Source organism: Acyrthosiphon pisum, chromosome A1 (assembly GCF_005508785.2).
Source record: "Acyrthosiphon pisum isolate AL4f chromosome A1, pea_aphid_22Mar2018_4r6ur, whole genome shotgun sequence".
Lineage (NCBI taxonomy): Eukaryota > Metazoa > Arthropoda > Insecta > Hemiptera > Aphididae > Acyrthosiphon > Acyrthosiphon pisum.
The window spans coordinates 42,342,955-42,357,534 of NC_042494.1; the positions used below are offsets into that span (position 1 = coordinate 42,342,955).

At 31.7% G+C, this 14,580-nt stretch overlaps 3 protein-coding genes across 5 annotated transcripts in view; 1 reads left to right on the forward strand and 2 right to left on the reverse strand.

Moving 5' to 3' along the window:
* Positions 1-14,580, reverse strand: part of LOC100571213 (farnesol dehydrogenase-like) — a 176,328-nt gene that overhangs the window by 123,372 nt on the left and 38,376 nt on the right. The window lies entirely within an intron of this gene.
* LOC100161495 (cap-specific mRNA (nucleoside-2'-O-)-methyltransferase 2-like) lies at positions 2,688-6,906 on the reverse strand. 2 transcript variants are annotated; one of them, XM_016805780.2, is made up of 3 exons: positions 6,848-6,897; positions 5,952-6,046; positions 2,688-5,417 (listed from the first exon to the last, which is right to left on the reverse strand). In XM_016805780.2, exon 3 carries the CDS (start codon positions 5,308-5,310, stop codon positions 3,196-3,198), a length of 2,115 nt encoding a protein of 704 aa, XP_016661269.1. In that variant the 5' UTR covers positions 5,311-5,417; positions 5,952-6,046; positions 6,848-6,897; the 3' UTR covers positions 2,688-3,195. The 2 variants fall into 2 exon arrangements, with proteins under 2 accessions (XP_016661269.1, XP_003245616.1); XM_003245568.4 differs by lacking the exon at positions 5,952-6,046 and having other exon boundaries at positions 6,848-6,906.
* On the forward strand, positions 7,171-13,843 carry LOC100159458 (DNA repair protein REV1). Of its 2 annotated transcripts, XM_016805781.2 has the most exons (11): positions 7,171-7,363; positions 7,478-7,586; positions 7,667-7,793; positions 9,349-10,255; positions 11,070-11,190; positions 11,265-11,418; positions 11,763-11,889; positions 12,242-12,437; positions 12,502-12,620; positions 12,870-13,568; positions 13,630-13,843. In XM_016805781.2, the coding sequence occupies exons 2-11, from the start codon at positions 7,545-7,547 to the stop codon at positions 13,751-13,753; spliced, it is 2,616 nt and encodes an 871-aa protein (XP_016661270.1). In that variant the 5' UTR covers positions 7,171-7,363; positions 7,478-7,544; the 3' UTR covers positions 13,754-13,843. The 2 variants fall into 2 exon arrangements, with proteins under 2 accessions (XP_016661270.1, XP_003245615.1); XM_003245567.4 differs by having other exon boundaries at positions 7,171-7,586.

The window sequence follows — 14,580 nt, forward strand, 5'->3', positions numbered from 1 at the left end:
GCGGGCAGTGTCCTAGCTTAAGGGTAAAAGTAGTATGATTAGATTACGTTTGATTTACCTTAATCCTTCAATTATTGTACTAGGTTTCCATAAGGGAAAGATGATTTTGTAGATAAGCGATGCTACAATGGGGTTTTCATTTATAGATATGATGAGTTTATCATCTGCATAGTCTGCCACAATGGTGTTGACGGAAATTGTCTAGTTAAAAAATAAAAAATAAAAAAAAATTCAATACATTTGGCAAAATTTGAACTTTAAATGCTTACCTATAAAAATAAATTGTGCCTATGTATTATTAATATTTTTCAACTGATAAAGAAAATATATCAGAAGCCTGTATTTTTTTCACATTTCTTTTACCCAATAAATAACATTTTATTGACAATTTAAGAAAAAAAAACTAAACAAATTGGAAATACGTTCTGATGAAACCAAACTCTCAGTGCAGGAGTGACAAAAAATATTTTGAATTTACGTGGAATTACTAATTAAGATTATAACAGCTAACGACAAAATACATAAATATTAATAATAAATAAACATTGTAATTATCTTAGATATTAGATCCAAGGAAATATAGTTGTAATTATATACTACTGATGAATATTGAATATGTTAATATGTACATGTATTTTATAGCTTATTTAAAAGTCCTTACTCCTTAGTCCTTATGGTTTTAATATAACTGTCGATTGATATATTATCAAATTTAAATGTTGGAATATTATCTGGGTTTTCACGTTGGTTTTTTACGAAATTTCTATTTTTTTAAGCTTGTGATGACTATTTATCTAAAATATTTCAATTTAAAAATGATCATAAATCGCAACTCCCATATACAATTAAAATAGGTAGAAAATAACCGTCATATATAAACATTGATAATATTCATAATATTTTATTATTAAATAGGTATATTAATTATTTCTATAATCATCTTACTCGTTTAAGTTTAAAAATGATGGGTCAACTCACTCTAATATTAAGGGTAAGGCTATTAGGTTAACATGAAATTGGTTCGGATAAACGGAAATTTTCTAGGTAGTACCTACGTCGTACGTTGATAGACTAAGTTATGTGTGGATACACACACCCGACATACGTGGATATTGCCTCATCTTAAACCGTTCCAAAAACGTTTATTAAAATTTAAAATGCTTGACTATTATTTTCTCGGTAACAACAAAATATCTCCGATTTTGTTTGAATTGAAAATAATTGATTAAATGATAATATTTTCCGTATAGTTTTTCCTAATGATTATACATATTACTATAAAAGTAAAAAGATAATCTATTCAAAGTTTCTAGCATATACACGCCATACAGCAGGGCTTTGGGCTAATAATTTATTAACTTCCCTAATACTTGAAATATTCTACAGAAAAATATACATGCTAGATAGGTACTATAAAACATAATTGTACAACACCAATAAATTCCTCAGTTCACTCAAAAGTCAAAATCATATAGGTACGTAAATCAAGATATTATAGAATATAGGAGTTCAGATTCTGATGAACAAGTTGTTATAGGTAGGTACCTTTTTTCGGCGTAACCACAACTTGGGGTACACAACTTCCGAAATACTAACCCCTATGCAGCATAATTTATTGGAGTAAAAATGAAACAACAGTATAATATATATCAAGAAAATCCCACCTGAATACCAGAAGCTGTCATCCTTGGAGCTCCAGAGATAGAGTTTTATTTATTCCGTCTGTTGGCTATACATAGCTCCCTCGCCCTTTCAGCTTCTTCTTCCAGCGTTAGGATCTCCACGGCTTTCCTGTAGAAGATCTTAAACGTCTCTTCCAATAGTTAGGTACGTAAGTTAACCCCGACTTAATGATATATTTAATGTTTATCCGCGTTTATCGAACAATAATGTGTTGAATGCGATTTATTTGCTTGGAAACAGGCCTTAATAATAGTATTTTATTTCATTTCCTTACAAAGAAATTACTCGGCTTCACTGACAAAACATGGCTCCACGGTATTAAATATTAAAAATAATAATAATAACAGAAGTACTTAGCGAAACTCAAGCCTCCAAGACACTAACGGGTTTTTTTGAAATCAAAATATAAAATAAACTGTAAACAATAATCTATATTTCACAACCAAAATTATGCATATCGTAAAAAAATAAATATAAGTTTACATCAAATAATTAAAAGTGAACATGAAAATTCTTAATAAATATAAGCGTAATTAACACTGTTCAGAATTTAAGGAATACATAATGAAATATTGAATAAAATAAAATATAAGATATAGCACTACGGTAAGCTTTAATTAATAAAATTAAACTATTAAACATAATATAAATTTTAATATCATACTGTCATACCTGCAGTAAGTTATAATTTAAATTTATCAAAATAATCAAAACGTTCACAACTTAAATTTATTAAATATAAATAACAAAACATACCTACATCCGAGTAAGTTTTAATTTTGGAATTTTTCAAAACTTATAGTAGTTCTTTTAAAAGAAATGTTATTTATAAATAATTTGATAAAAATATATGAGTTTATTATAACCAAAAGAATAGTTAAAAGCACGGTAGATTATAGTATAATCTACCGTGGTTAAAAGTATTACAACCATAGATGTATAAAACGTGATACGAGTTTGGTCTCCTTATTTTAGTCTTCATGATACGAGTATATACGTATATACTGTGATAATATTGTTTTGTAAGCATTGCCTGCTTAATAATTAGCAGCCGACTTCAATGATAAGAAGGAGACGGCTATGTAGCTGTTGTTGTATATATCTATGATTACAACCACTTATTTTAACTTATCTTGGAGTGAGATTTGTAAATTGAATAATGGCACATGAGAAAAACCTCAGGTAGGTCACATTTTATTATCACATAGAATAGGACAATTTTTAAACTTAAGTAATCAATAAAACTATTATAATATCTAATGACAGTAATAGTATTTGGTACTTAAAATATAATAGTGATGTAAATGAAAAAAATGTGCGTTCCCGTAGTTGTAAGTACATAATACAGGTAAGTACATATAGATATTATCTGCGCTGGGAATACTCAATTTCCGTCAAGACCTCAGTATAAATGAAACCTTTCCCCGACCTAAAAAGTTATTGTATATATTATACTGTTTGTCATTGCCTTTAGTTTATCGAACTTTGACTGGACACAATTATTTAGGAGCATTAAGCCGCGCTCGAAGCCGAAAGCAAAATGGGTTCGATCTCGTGTACGATGCACAAGTTGTTGACGGCCACGATGTCTCCGTAGACCTCTTGCTCGATCAGCACCTTGAAAGGCATCCACGAGATGAGCGCCATGTTGCCATGATCGCTGGGCACCAGATGCCAGACGACATTCACCAACACGGATAGCCAGTCTCCGTGATGAGCACTGCTGAACTCGAGGAACACGAACGCGTGGCCGTACCGAGGGTCAGGCTTTACCAAGCCGTACATGTTGAACATCTTGGCCACGGCGTATACGTTGGCAACGGACAACTGCGTATACAGCGGATAGCCGATGATGATCAGATCGTCGCCGTCCGAAAGGGCCTGCAACGCGTCGACGATGGCCGCCAGGCACCGGTGCTGTAGGGCGGTGTTGTCGAAGACGTATTCATCACAAACGTCCGTCAGATCACAAACGATAGCGCGTGGCCGGTCGATTTTTGAGCGGTAATGCGACAGCCGGCATTCGGCGTCCACGGCGACGCCATCACGGACCCGCGGAAACCTGGACAACACTCGGTGCCTGTAGTGTATCAGCGCCTCGCTACAAAACTTGGAATTCTTGACCACAGTCACCGGTTTGCCCATGCGGAATGCTACATCCGGTAGCCGGTATATGAGGTTCATGTGACTGTACCAGACCACGTCGCTCGCCATGTCCCGTCTTGCCATCCTCAACTCGTGGCACCGGTACACCTCCCGGTACAGCACGAGCGCCTCCTGCCCCGCGTCCATGTGCCGTATACGTGTCTTCTCCGCGAACGACATGCCACGCGACTTGCGGCCAATCCGCAACAGCTCCCAGTTGTGCTTGTGGCTGAAGTTATTTACCGACAAGAATGTCAGCTCTTGGGTGTACCGAATCGACCGCAGACCGAGCCTCAACATGAACTCCTGGCACATGGACGCCTGTACCGATTTCATCTCACGGTAGAGCGCCTCCCTGCGCGGCAACCCGTCCACATTGGCGTTGATGGTGTGCATCTGCATGTGCGCAAAGTGCTCGGCACACTCAAGTAGTCGCTGCCTGAACTCGACCGGTACCAGCGACAGAGGAAACATAGAGGCGCCTCCCGGGTCCGACTGCCGGTCGTTCGCGTAGTACGCCTGCACGTACGGCATGGCCACCGACCGGCCCCTGTAACCCTTGCACACCACGTACACCTCCGAGTTTCCGGGCTTGCTGGTCGCCGGTTTCTTGAGCACTACCGATCGGAACAAGCAGCACAGCAGGAACATCCGGCAGATAGAGTTGCATTCGAACATAGTGAACGCCTTCAGCACCAGCGATCCATTATCCCGGAGCACGCTGAGCGCCACCATTGTCTCGTGATCGTGTAGCCGGGACACGACCGTCTCCTGTTCACCGGGGTCATCCGAACAGTCAATGCTCCCGTCGGCCGTCACCAGCCACGCACCCTTTCCGCTAAACCGCTCCACCACCGTCCGGTACAGGTGTTCGGCGTACCCTGGTTGGAATATGTCGCCCGTGTAGTCCGGACCGAATTCCCAGTTCGGGAGCGTGTGCAGCATCAGCCGGTCGTCGGTCACGATGTCCGGGTGCCCGTTAGACTCGTGGTACGGATTCAAGGTCATCGCCAGCCAGTCGAGCCGCAGCTCTTCATGGTTGATGGCTAGAAAATGGTTGAGCGCCGCGATAAACGCACCGGGCGCCTCGCACAGATGCACGCTGGTGAACGATGTACCACTTTCCTCGCGGATCTCGTCCAACGATACCAGGTCCGAACTGCACGCGATCTCGTAGAACTTGCACCAAGCCTGTGTTAGGAAGTCTGGGCGCACGTGCCTCCTCACGTGGTTTACCACCTGGCCCGCCGGATTCATTTTGCCCGTATGTACGTGCCACGAATCCAGATCAAAATCGTTCAACTTCTGTTTGGTGCGGTTCAGCAACGTTTTCAGTTCTTGGAACTCGTTTAACTTCCATTCGGGCTCGGTGTACATGGCGTTGGCGTCCGGGAGTGCCAACCCGGGTTTTAGAACGAACATCTTGCAAAACTCCTTGTCGTGTACATAGCACACCTCCGCCGCCTCTTTTGGGGAAAACATTTTCTCAGAGCGCCGTCCGGCTTGATTACAGTTTTCACACGTGTAGAAACATTACCGTCGTAACTTTTGGTTTTTCTGCTGGTACCTACAGTAATTATTATTTCTACCTGAAATCACGACACAACGGTGTAAAATTAATCGTCCGAAAAGTTGCTTCAAAGACATTATATAATAGAACTACGACAGCACATAGTTAATAGTTATAATATTGACCATTACTATATGTATATGTTATATGTAAAAATAAAATCTAGTGTTTTGTTTTTTATACTAAATTATTATTAGAAAATCGAAGCAGTTTTACTGCCCCAAACGGCGATGACAGACACAAAAATTAAAAAAAAAAACACAAATCATATGATTTAATAAGTCTATAATAAAATATTATCATTAATGTATAATAAAGTAAAATTTTGTTTATCTAATTTTTTGGTGTAAAAACTTGAATTATGACATAAAAAACTGTCTTCATTGAATAAAAGGTTATTTATGGCTAAACATGAGCGTTGGATTGGGAGAGGGGGCTACGGAGGCCCGAGACTGTGAAAATTTGAGATTATCATTGTTAATTTCAAATGTATCTTATATAATGTTTACAAAAACTAATGTTTAAAATTGAAGAATTCATACCAGAAACTTACATAAGATTATGGCTGGTAAAACATCATTCAGCTAATTATACTCATTCAAGAAGTGTTGAAAAGAAGTAAACACAAAATCGGAATCCAAGGAACATCTATGGGATATATTTAAAATATTATATTAAAATGTAAACTTAATTAATTTAATAAATAAAAAAATATGTTTTAATTTAAAATACTAATAATATTTAATTTACTTATTAATTGTGGTATACTGGTACGTGGTATACTGGTATGTTATATACTTATATAAGTATATTGGTATAATAGTATACCATCTAAATTTGTATGACTACAGAACTTAAATGGTTTAAATCTAATCCAATGATTTTAGATTTTCTATATGTTTTAACTATCGTTTAATACAAAAAATGTTTTAGTGTCATGGTGTCATCTACTGATAAAACTTATAAGCAACACCTGTACTAAGAAATTAATTCTTTAATACAGGTACAATATTATATTTTGCTGTCTTTTGTATGTGATGAAAGAACTAAGAAGTTATATTTATTCAGATTTTTAGCTACATTGTAGTGAATAATATTTAAAATTAGTTACTTAGAATGATTATAAAAACAAAAAATGTATATGATTAGTGAATATTTATCTGTTATCATATACCGTTTTAAATGTTAACTAGAATTTATTGATATCGCTGCAGGTATATGTACAAATAGAATAGAAACCAAATTAAAAATTTTAAAATCCAAACTATTACTTACTAACCTACCTAATTTAAGTACCTATTAGTTTTGTATAATTTAAAAGACATGCGTCCAGCACATAGGTATGTTCTGAACAATCCCGTAGATTATATTCATAAATAATAAATTCAATTGTGTTAGGTATTGCCCATTTAACATAAAAGTGTTTTACAACATTCAACATATAAGTACCTGTGAAATGCTATTATTTAAACAACATTGGTTGGTAAGATGGTACTTTGTTAAAAAAAAAAACACAAACAATAAATTGATATAATTCAGAAAAACTAAATGAAACTAAAAACTTAAAATTTAATAATAATTTAACTATTCGTAAGCATTACGAAAACATGTTTATAAATTATGAATTACATAATGCTCTAACAAGTAACAAGAAACTTTACTGCCATAAGGACTTTTAGTAAAGGCTACAATTATAATGATTATAATAAATTTGATAAAATTATCACCACATGGTGATACAATATGTATTATGTTTTGATAACTCCACAACGCACGTGAATACGTGATAGCATGATAGTACGAAAAATACGAAATACAAAATTCGTAAATTACGATACGATTCGTAATACGAGTCACAACTCTCAGACTTTGTCTTCTATAATAGCCAATACTGTGCCAATACTCAATACTGTCTGATTGTCAATTGTCATATTATGTTTATGGGACGATAACTGATGACATGATGTACGTTCAAGCAACCGTCAATTGAGCCATCGAGGCATTCGTTCCATGCCAAAATGCTGTCAATTATCGTTATTTGGATACCTAGATACATTTAAACTAATTGTTTTGTTATAGGTATTATACATTTTAACATTTATATCATTCAAGTTTTTTTTTATATTTTGGATCTTACAATATTATTATGAAACGAAATCGAAATAAAACTAATGGATTTGAAAAGTGGGTATGTAGAAAAAAATTCAAGTACCTACAATGGTAAAATATGGTAGGTAATGCAAATCTGTTTAACGATTCATTTTTCAGGGGGGTTACATGGAAGCCAAGAAGACCAAACTTGAAGAACAATTCACAGAAAAAGCTGCTGGTGATAGTAACCATGTAAAAAGTCAAATTTTTAAAGGCATTTCGATCTTTGTCAATGGTTATACTCGTATGTATAATTATAATTATATAAATTATAAATAATTAACAAAGTATGATAGTGGTTTGTTTGTAAATCTAGCATTTGAGATGGGAAATTAAATCTAGTTGGGAGGTCAAATTTTGAAATTCCCTATAGTTATCAAAAGCGCAGGAAAAAACCAAACAAAAATTAAGGAAATCCGATAATTTTTAAGCAAAATTTATTTTGGTTTTTGGTATAGTTCTAAAACAAATAACTGTAGATACATCAAATTTTCACTGAATGTTTGTATTAACATTTTTAATACATGATACAATTTTCAAAATATTTTGATTTGCTTTTAGCTGTTAAAGTGTTAGTGGACATTTTCAATTTTCATTTTTTTTAGTTTTTTTTTTCTATAAATGTCAATAAAATTGTATTTGTTGGGTCCAAAAGCATGAAAAATGAATACAAGGCTCCTGATATATTGTTACAATAGTAGTTGAAAAATATTAAAAATACACAGACAAAATTTTTTTTATAAGCATTTAAAGTTTAAAATTATATTAAAAATTTATAAAATGTTCAACTTTTAAAGCTAAGGATTGAAAATTTAAAACAAGAATTCATGTAAGTAGGTTCTGTATTTTATTCTGTAACTAAAAATCTCAAAAATATCAAAACACAGTTTTTTTTATAGTTTATTATGTTTAAATTTGGACAAAATTACATATTAAATAACCAAGAATAACAATTTTATTTATTTTGTTGTAATTTTATATTATTAAATCAACTTACCGGCTACCGCATTAATAATAAGTAATAACAATAGGTATAACCATAGTATAAAATATCCACACTGACAAACTGTCTCCACTCAGAATTGTTTTTCGTATACAATGGTATTATATCATTGAATTCAAATTTAATCCCATTCATTATACAGTGACCCACTTGTAACCTACTGTTCAGTAGAGTGACATCCACTTGCCCACCTTTTTTTATTAAACTATTTGTACTTATTATTATTATTATTATTATAAACTGGGAAACAGTAAGAGCTGCAATATTTTAGATCAATTTTTTATTACTCAAGAGGTTCTTCCTATTTGATATTTTATTTTTTTTCTAGAATATTAAATGGTTATACTTATAAACCTATAAATTTACTTATTTATGGATATGCGAATTGGTATTACATTTTTACCATTTTAAATGTTTTTATTTTTCTCATGTAATAGATATTAAGAGGATGTTGCACCGTAATTTGTTGTCTCCGTCTTACAAGTGTGTAACATAGTAAATTTTACACTCAGTAGATCACGTTTAGCTCCATTAGCGTAAGTATTAGAGGGATTGACCTCTTATACAATTTCAAATATTTATTGTAATTTGATAATAATCTTTCCTTTAAATTTTGTAAGAGGTAAATTTACTCTAATTTTTAAACTAACGGAACTAAACGTCTGTTCTGCTGAGCGTAAAATTGTCTATGTTACGCACTTGTAAGACGATGACAATAAACGTCGTGTAACGTCCTCTTAAACACAATAAACTTAAATTATTGTACCTACCTAATATTTATTTATATGTGTTCTAGTACCTTCGGCCAATGAACTGAAACGTATAATGATGGAGAATGGAGGGATTTACCATCATTACCACAGACCTAACATTACCACACATATAATAGCAAGCAATTTACCCACTGCTAAATTAAAACTACTCAAACAGTTCAAAATTGTAAAACCTGAATGGATATCTGATAGTATAAAAGAAGGAAAACTTTTAAACTATGAAGATTATTTACTTTTTATTGATCAACCAAATCAGCCAAAAATTGATTTCCCAGTCCGTGCAAAAAATGCTTCAGAATCAACGTTTCTATCAGAATTCTACAATAATTCCAGATTGCATTTAATATCAACTATGGCAACAACGTTCAAACATTTAGTAAATGATACACGGAAACGGAATCAAACAGATTATCCTGGACGACAACGATTGAAGAAATGGATTGAACAAAATGGAGTTAAAGACATGTTATCGCATGACTCTGAGCTTGATTCAGGCAAAATAGTTATGCACATTGACATGGATTGTTTTTTTGTGTCTGCTGGCTTGGTTGAAAGACCAGAACTTCGAGGTCTGCCTGTAGCTGTTACACATGCCAAAGGAAACTTGTCTAAGAAAAGAGAAGGGGTTGATCTTGGAGCAGAGTTTGGTTTATATGTTAAACGTTGGAGAGGTGATGATACTGAAAATGGCGAAGAAGATGAAGAAGTACAAGAAATTAAACCTCGATCATCTAAAAGAGATGGTATTAATGAAACAGATTCAATGGCAGAGATTGCGTGTTGTAGTTATGAAGCTAGAAAAGTTGGTATTAAAAATGGTATGCTGGTTGGTCAAGCATTAAAGATGTGTCCAACTCTAAAGTTAATACCATATAATTTTGAGCAATACAAAAGAGTAGCTCATACTTTATACACTCACATTATGAATGAGTAAGTATTATCAAATATTAAACAAAATTAAAAATTATGATTTTATTTTAATGTTTAAATTAATTCAAATTGTAGATTTTAAGTGTAACATAATATAATATTATATCCTAGATAGGTGATCTCTATAGTTGTAATTAAGTATCCCTCAGTACAATTATTATTTATTCCTTATAATTCATGTGTTCTCCTTCCAAATTTAAATATGCCCTATTGGCTTGATCCCCCAGCTCCAAACCGTTTTACTCAAGGGGGATACAAATAAAAAATTAAAAACTGCGGGCCTAAACATTTACAGTTTTCTATAAGATGCAATGAGCATATTACTAATCAAATTTTTAATGTTCGTTACCACACACCATTGTTTAGAGAAGACGTATTTATGTTTTAAAAAATGTATTGTAATTACATTAATATCATATGTAGAACAATAATAATATGTGCATAGTGGCCCGCAGGCCATAGTTTGGAGACTTCTAGAGTATTGATTGTTTTTTAAATCAACTAATAATTTATATACAGACAATTAATAATATCAAATGTCATTTTTGTGCTCATGTTTTAACTATTTTTTGATTTTATATAGTTATACACTATACAATATTATACATTTCCTCATGTTTTTCCAGAAAAATAATTTCCAAAATTTAGATTCTTATATTATTGTTTTTACTAATGGTTATAAATTAATTTAAAAAAAGAAAAAGATTTTAATACTTAAATTATTTAAATCAGAACTTTTTTAATAGTTATTAAATTTTACTATTTTACACTAAATGTAAGAACATAACAATATACTTTTTATTTTACTGTTTAGTTATACATTAGATGTGGAAGCTGTTAGTTGTGATGAATTATATTTAGATTGTTCACATATTCTGGAAACTACAAAAGCATCACCTTTTGATTTAGCCACGTTCCTACGAAAAGAAATTAAAGTAAATATTGTTTAATAACATGATCATTTCGAATTTATATTTATCCTATTATACTGTTAATTTGTATTTTATAGGAAAAAACCCAGTGTCCGTGTTCTACTGGCATTGGCTCAAATTGTCTGCTCGCCAGGTTAGCAACGAAGAAAGCCAAACCAGATGGTCAATTTTATTTGGAACCTGGTATTATTATGGATTTCATGAGAAATATAGATATATCTGATGTCCCAGGTAATTAAAAACAAATACTTGAGTCATTACCAGCATACAGATTTTTATGAAAAAAAGGGTTATAGATTTTTAATAACTGTAGATAATATTATCTTGATCTTGATCAAAAATAAATACCTATAAGCAGCAATGATATAATTCTAAATAAAATGATACCCATTTAATAGTTTTACATTATTTTGATTCAATCTCATGTCTAAATATATTTTAATTTAATACAAATTTAGTTATTGACAATATTATTATTATTATTTATGCACTATGGTTTGTTTTTAATTGTACCTTAATAATTACTTACTTGTTATAAATTGTTGTATGTATAAATAATATTAAACTTAATAAAGGTGTTGGAAGAACCTTGGGACATAAATTGTCAACACTTGGTATCAGTACATGCGGTGAATTAAGTGCACTGTCGCTGCAAACTCTTCAAAGTGAATTTGGAAACAAAACTGGACTTTCATTGTATAAGTAATTGTTTAAAAATATAATTAAATATGTTTTATTTTAAATTGTATGATATGATATTAAAGTTAGGGTGGCCAGAAGCCACGAGAAAGTTCAGTATTTTAAATATTTGTTTCAGTGTACCAACAAAAGCTTTAGAACGTTTAATTTCTCTTTTTTTTTTTAAATATTATGTCCCATTTTCATACTAATTAAAAAATTAGTAAAGTTAGGTTTCAATTTGGAGATGTTTTTTATGATTTTGTTTGTATTGTGAGGTCATACCCGTGTGCCGTATAGGATTTAGTTATTTTTATCATGGTTTATTATATTATTTTTTGTTTAGAAATAAATAAAATCACATTATAATTTTTAGACATTGTCGTGGAGAAGATGATCGAAAACTTAACTATGACTATAAACCAAAGTCAGTGTCTGCTGAAGTGAATTATGGTATTAGGTTTAAAAACAAAGAGGAATCAGAAAATTTTGTAAGGCAATTATGTGATGAGGTTGAAAAACGACTTGATGATATAGAAATGAATGGCAAAACAGTTACCTTAAAGTTAATGGTATTTTTAATATAATGGTATAATTATTTCTGAAAAAAAAAAAGCTATTGTATCTATTTTTCAGATTAGAAATGTAGAAGCACCAAAAGAATCTGCAAAATTTTTAGGCCATGGATTTTGTGATAATATTACCAAATCAAGTTCTATAATTAAACCAACATCAAATTCTATAATAATTTTCCAGTAAGTACTAAAATGTAACAAATTTATAGTTAATACTCTATTCAGGATAAAAAAAAAAACGTACTCGGTGACTGACTTGTATCTAAGAGCATGGGTTATTATACATCAGGCATACATGTAGTAGGCTAGGTATGGTTGACGGACCGAGTGTTTCCCCTGACCACTGCCGAAAATTGGTCACTGTGCAGTATGGTTCTTACCCCAAATACAGTATACTAATTATTGTTATATAAATTTATTTTTGTTTAGAGTTGTCAATAAAATAATGAATCAATTAGATATTGATCCATCTGAATTACGTGGAATAGGAATACAGATGAATAAATTAGAAAGTCGCAAAGTAACAGGGGCTGGACGTATAGAAAATTTTATATCAAACATGAAATCTGATACAAAAAAAAATCATATTTCTCTTAATGAAAATACTGACATCGATAAAATAATATCAACTAAAGTGTCTGAACCAAAAAGCCTCCAGAGTTCATCGACAGACAATTGTAATAAGCCAAAATCTGTTATGGATTTTTTTAAGCCCAAAGAAGACTTAAATTCTAGAAAACATATGAAGACTTCAAACTCTAAATCTAATATCCCTCATGAGTCACTTGTTAATGTAAAAATGTCTCAAGTAGATCCATCATTTCTAGACGCATTGCCCGCAGATTTACGTCTAGAAATAGAAAACGAATTGAAAGCTAATGAAAACCAAAATCATCCAATTGTTGAAAATGAAAATTCATCCACAATGGAAATCACAATGACAGAAGAAAGCTCCAAGTTATATCAACATGTGCAAATTGATCAGATGAAAGAATTTATTGAAGAATGGGTAGTCACTGAGAATGAACCAAAAACATGTGACAATATTATGGTTTCAAAATACTTATGTAATTTAGTTAGAGACACCAAGACAGAAGATGCTTATGAAATTATAAGAAAACTTTACCGGTAATTTATAAAATTAATTTAACCCACATAATTAATTATAAACTGTGATTTTATGTTATAGATTAATAAAAAATAAGGACCATTCAGCTTGGAAACAAAGTTACTTTGATGTATTGAAAGATGTTCAAGAAACAATGTTAAATTTGTATAACGCTAAACTGAAAGTTGAAACTACATTTAAATAATTCGATTTTATATATAATTTTGATTTTTGAGATTGGATAACAAAAAATAAAAGAATAATGTACAGCCAAAATCTGTAACTATATTATACCAATGATGTCTTACATTAATTTTGTACACTAATTTCAAAATTTCAATTTTTTTAGTTTTTATACAAAACTTCTGATATATTGTTACAATAGCAGTTGAAAAATATAAAAAATGCATACGCGCAATTTTTTTTATAAGCATTAAAAATTTGAATTTTGAAGAAATGTATCAAATTTAAAATTTAAAATAAAGTTCCACTTAGTAGTTAATTCTGTAACAATAAAAAATTTTTTCTAGCTATTTTAAGTTCAAATCAAGAAAAAAATTCATATTAAATAACCAAGAATAACAATTTTAGTTATTTTTTTGTTATTTCATAATATTAATTCAACTTACTGGTAATAATATAAATATAATATAAAAAAGGTGGGTAAGTGGATGTCGCTCTGCTGTACAGTAGGTTACAAGTGGGTCACTGTATTAAATTTGAATTCAATGATATAATATCACTGTATAAGAAAAACGATTCTGAGCGGAGACAGTTTGTCAGTCTAGATATTAGAATTACATATTATAGGTATACTTATCTATAGTATTATTAATAATTTTCAAATTAATCATATCACAATATCCATTAGGTAACGCGTTATACATCAACAACAAACCGTGGTACTATCATAGATATATAATAGTATACTTTAGAAGTTTCAAGTACCCACAAATAATATTATACAATCAGAACAAAATAACTAAAATAGTTATTCCAGGTTTTTTAATATGTAATTCGTCCAAATTCGAA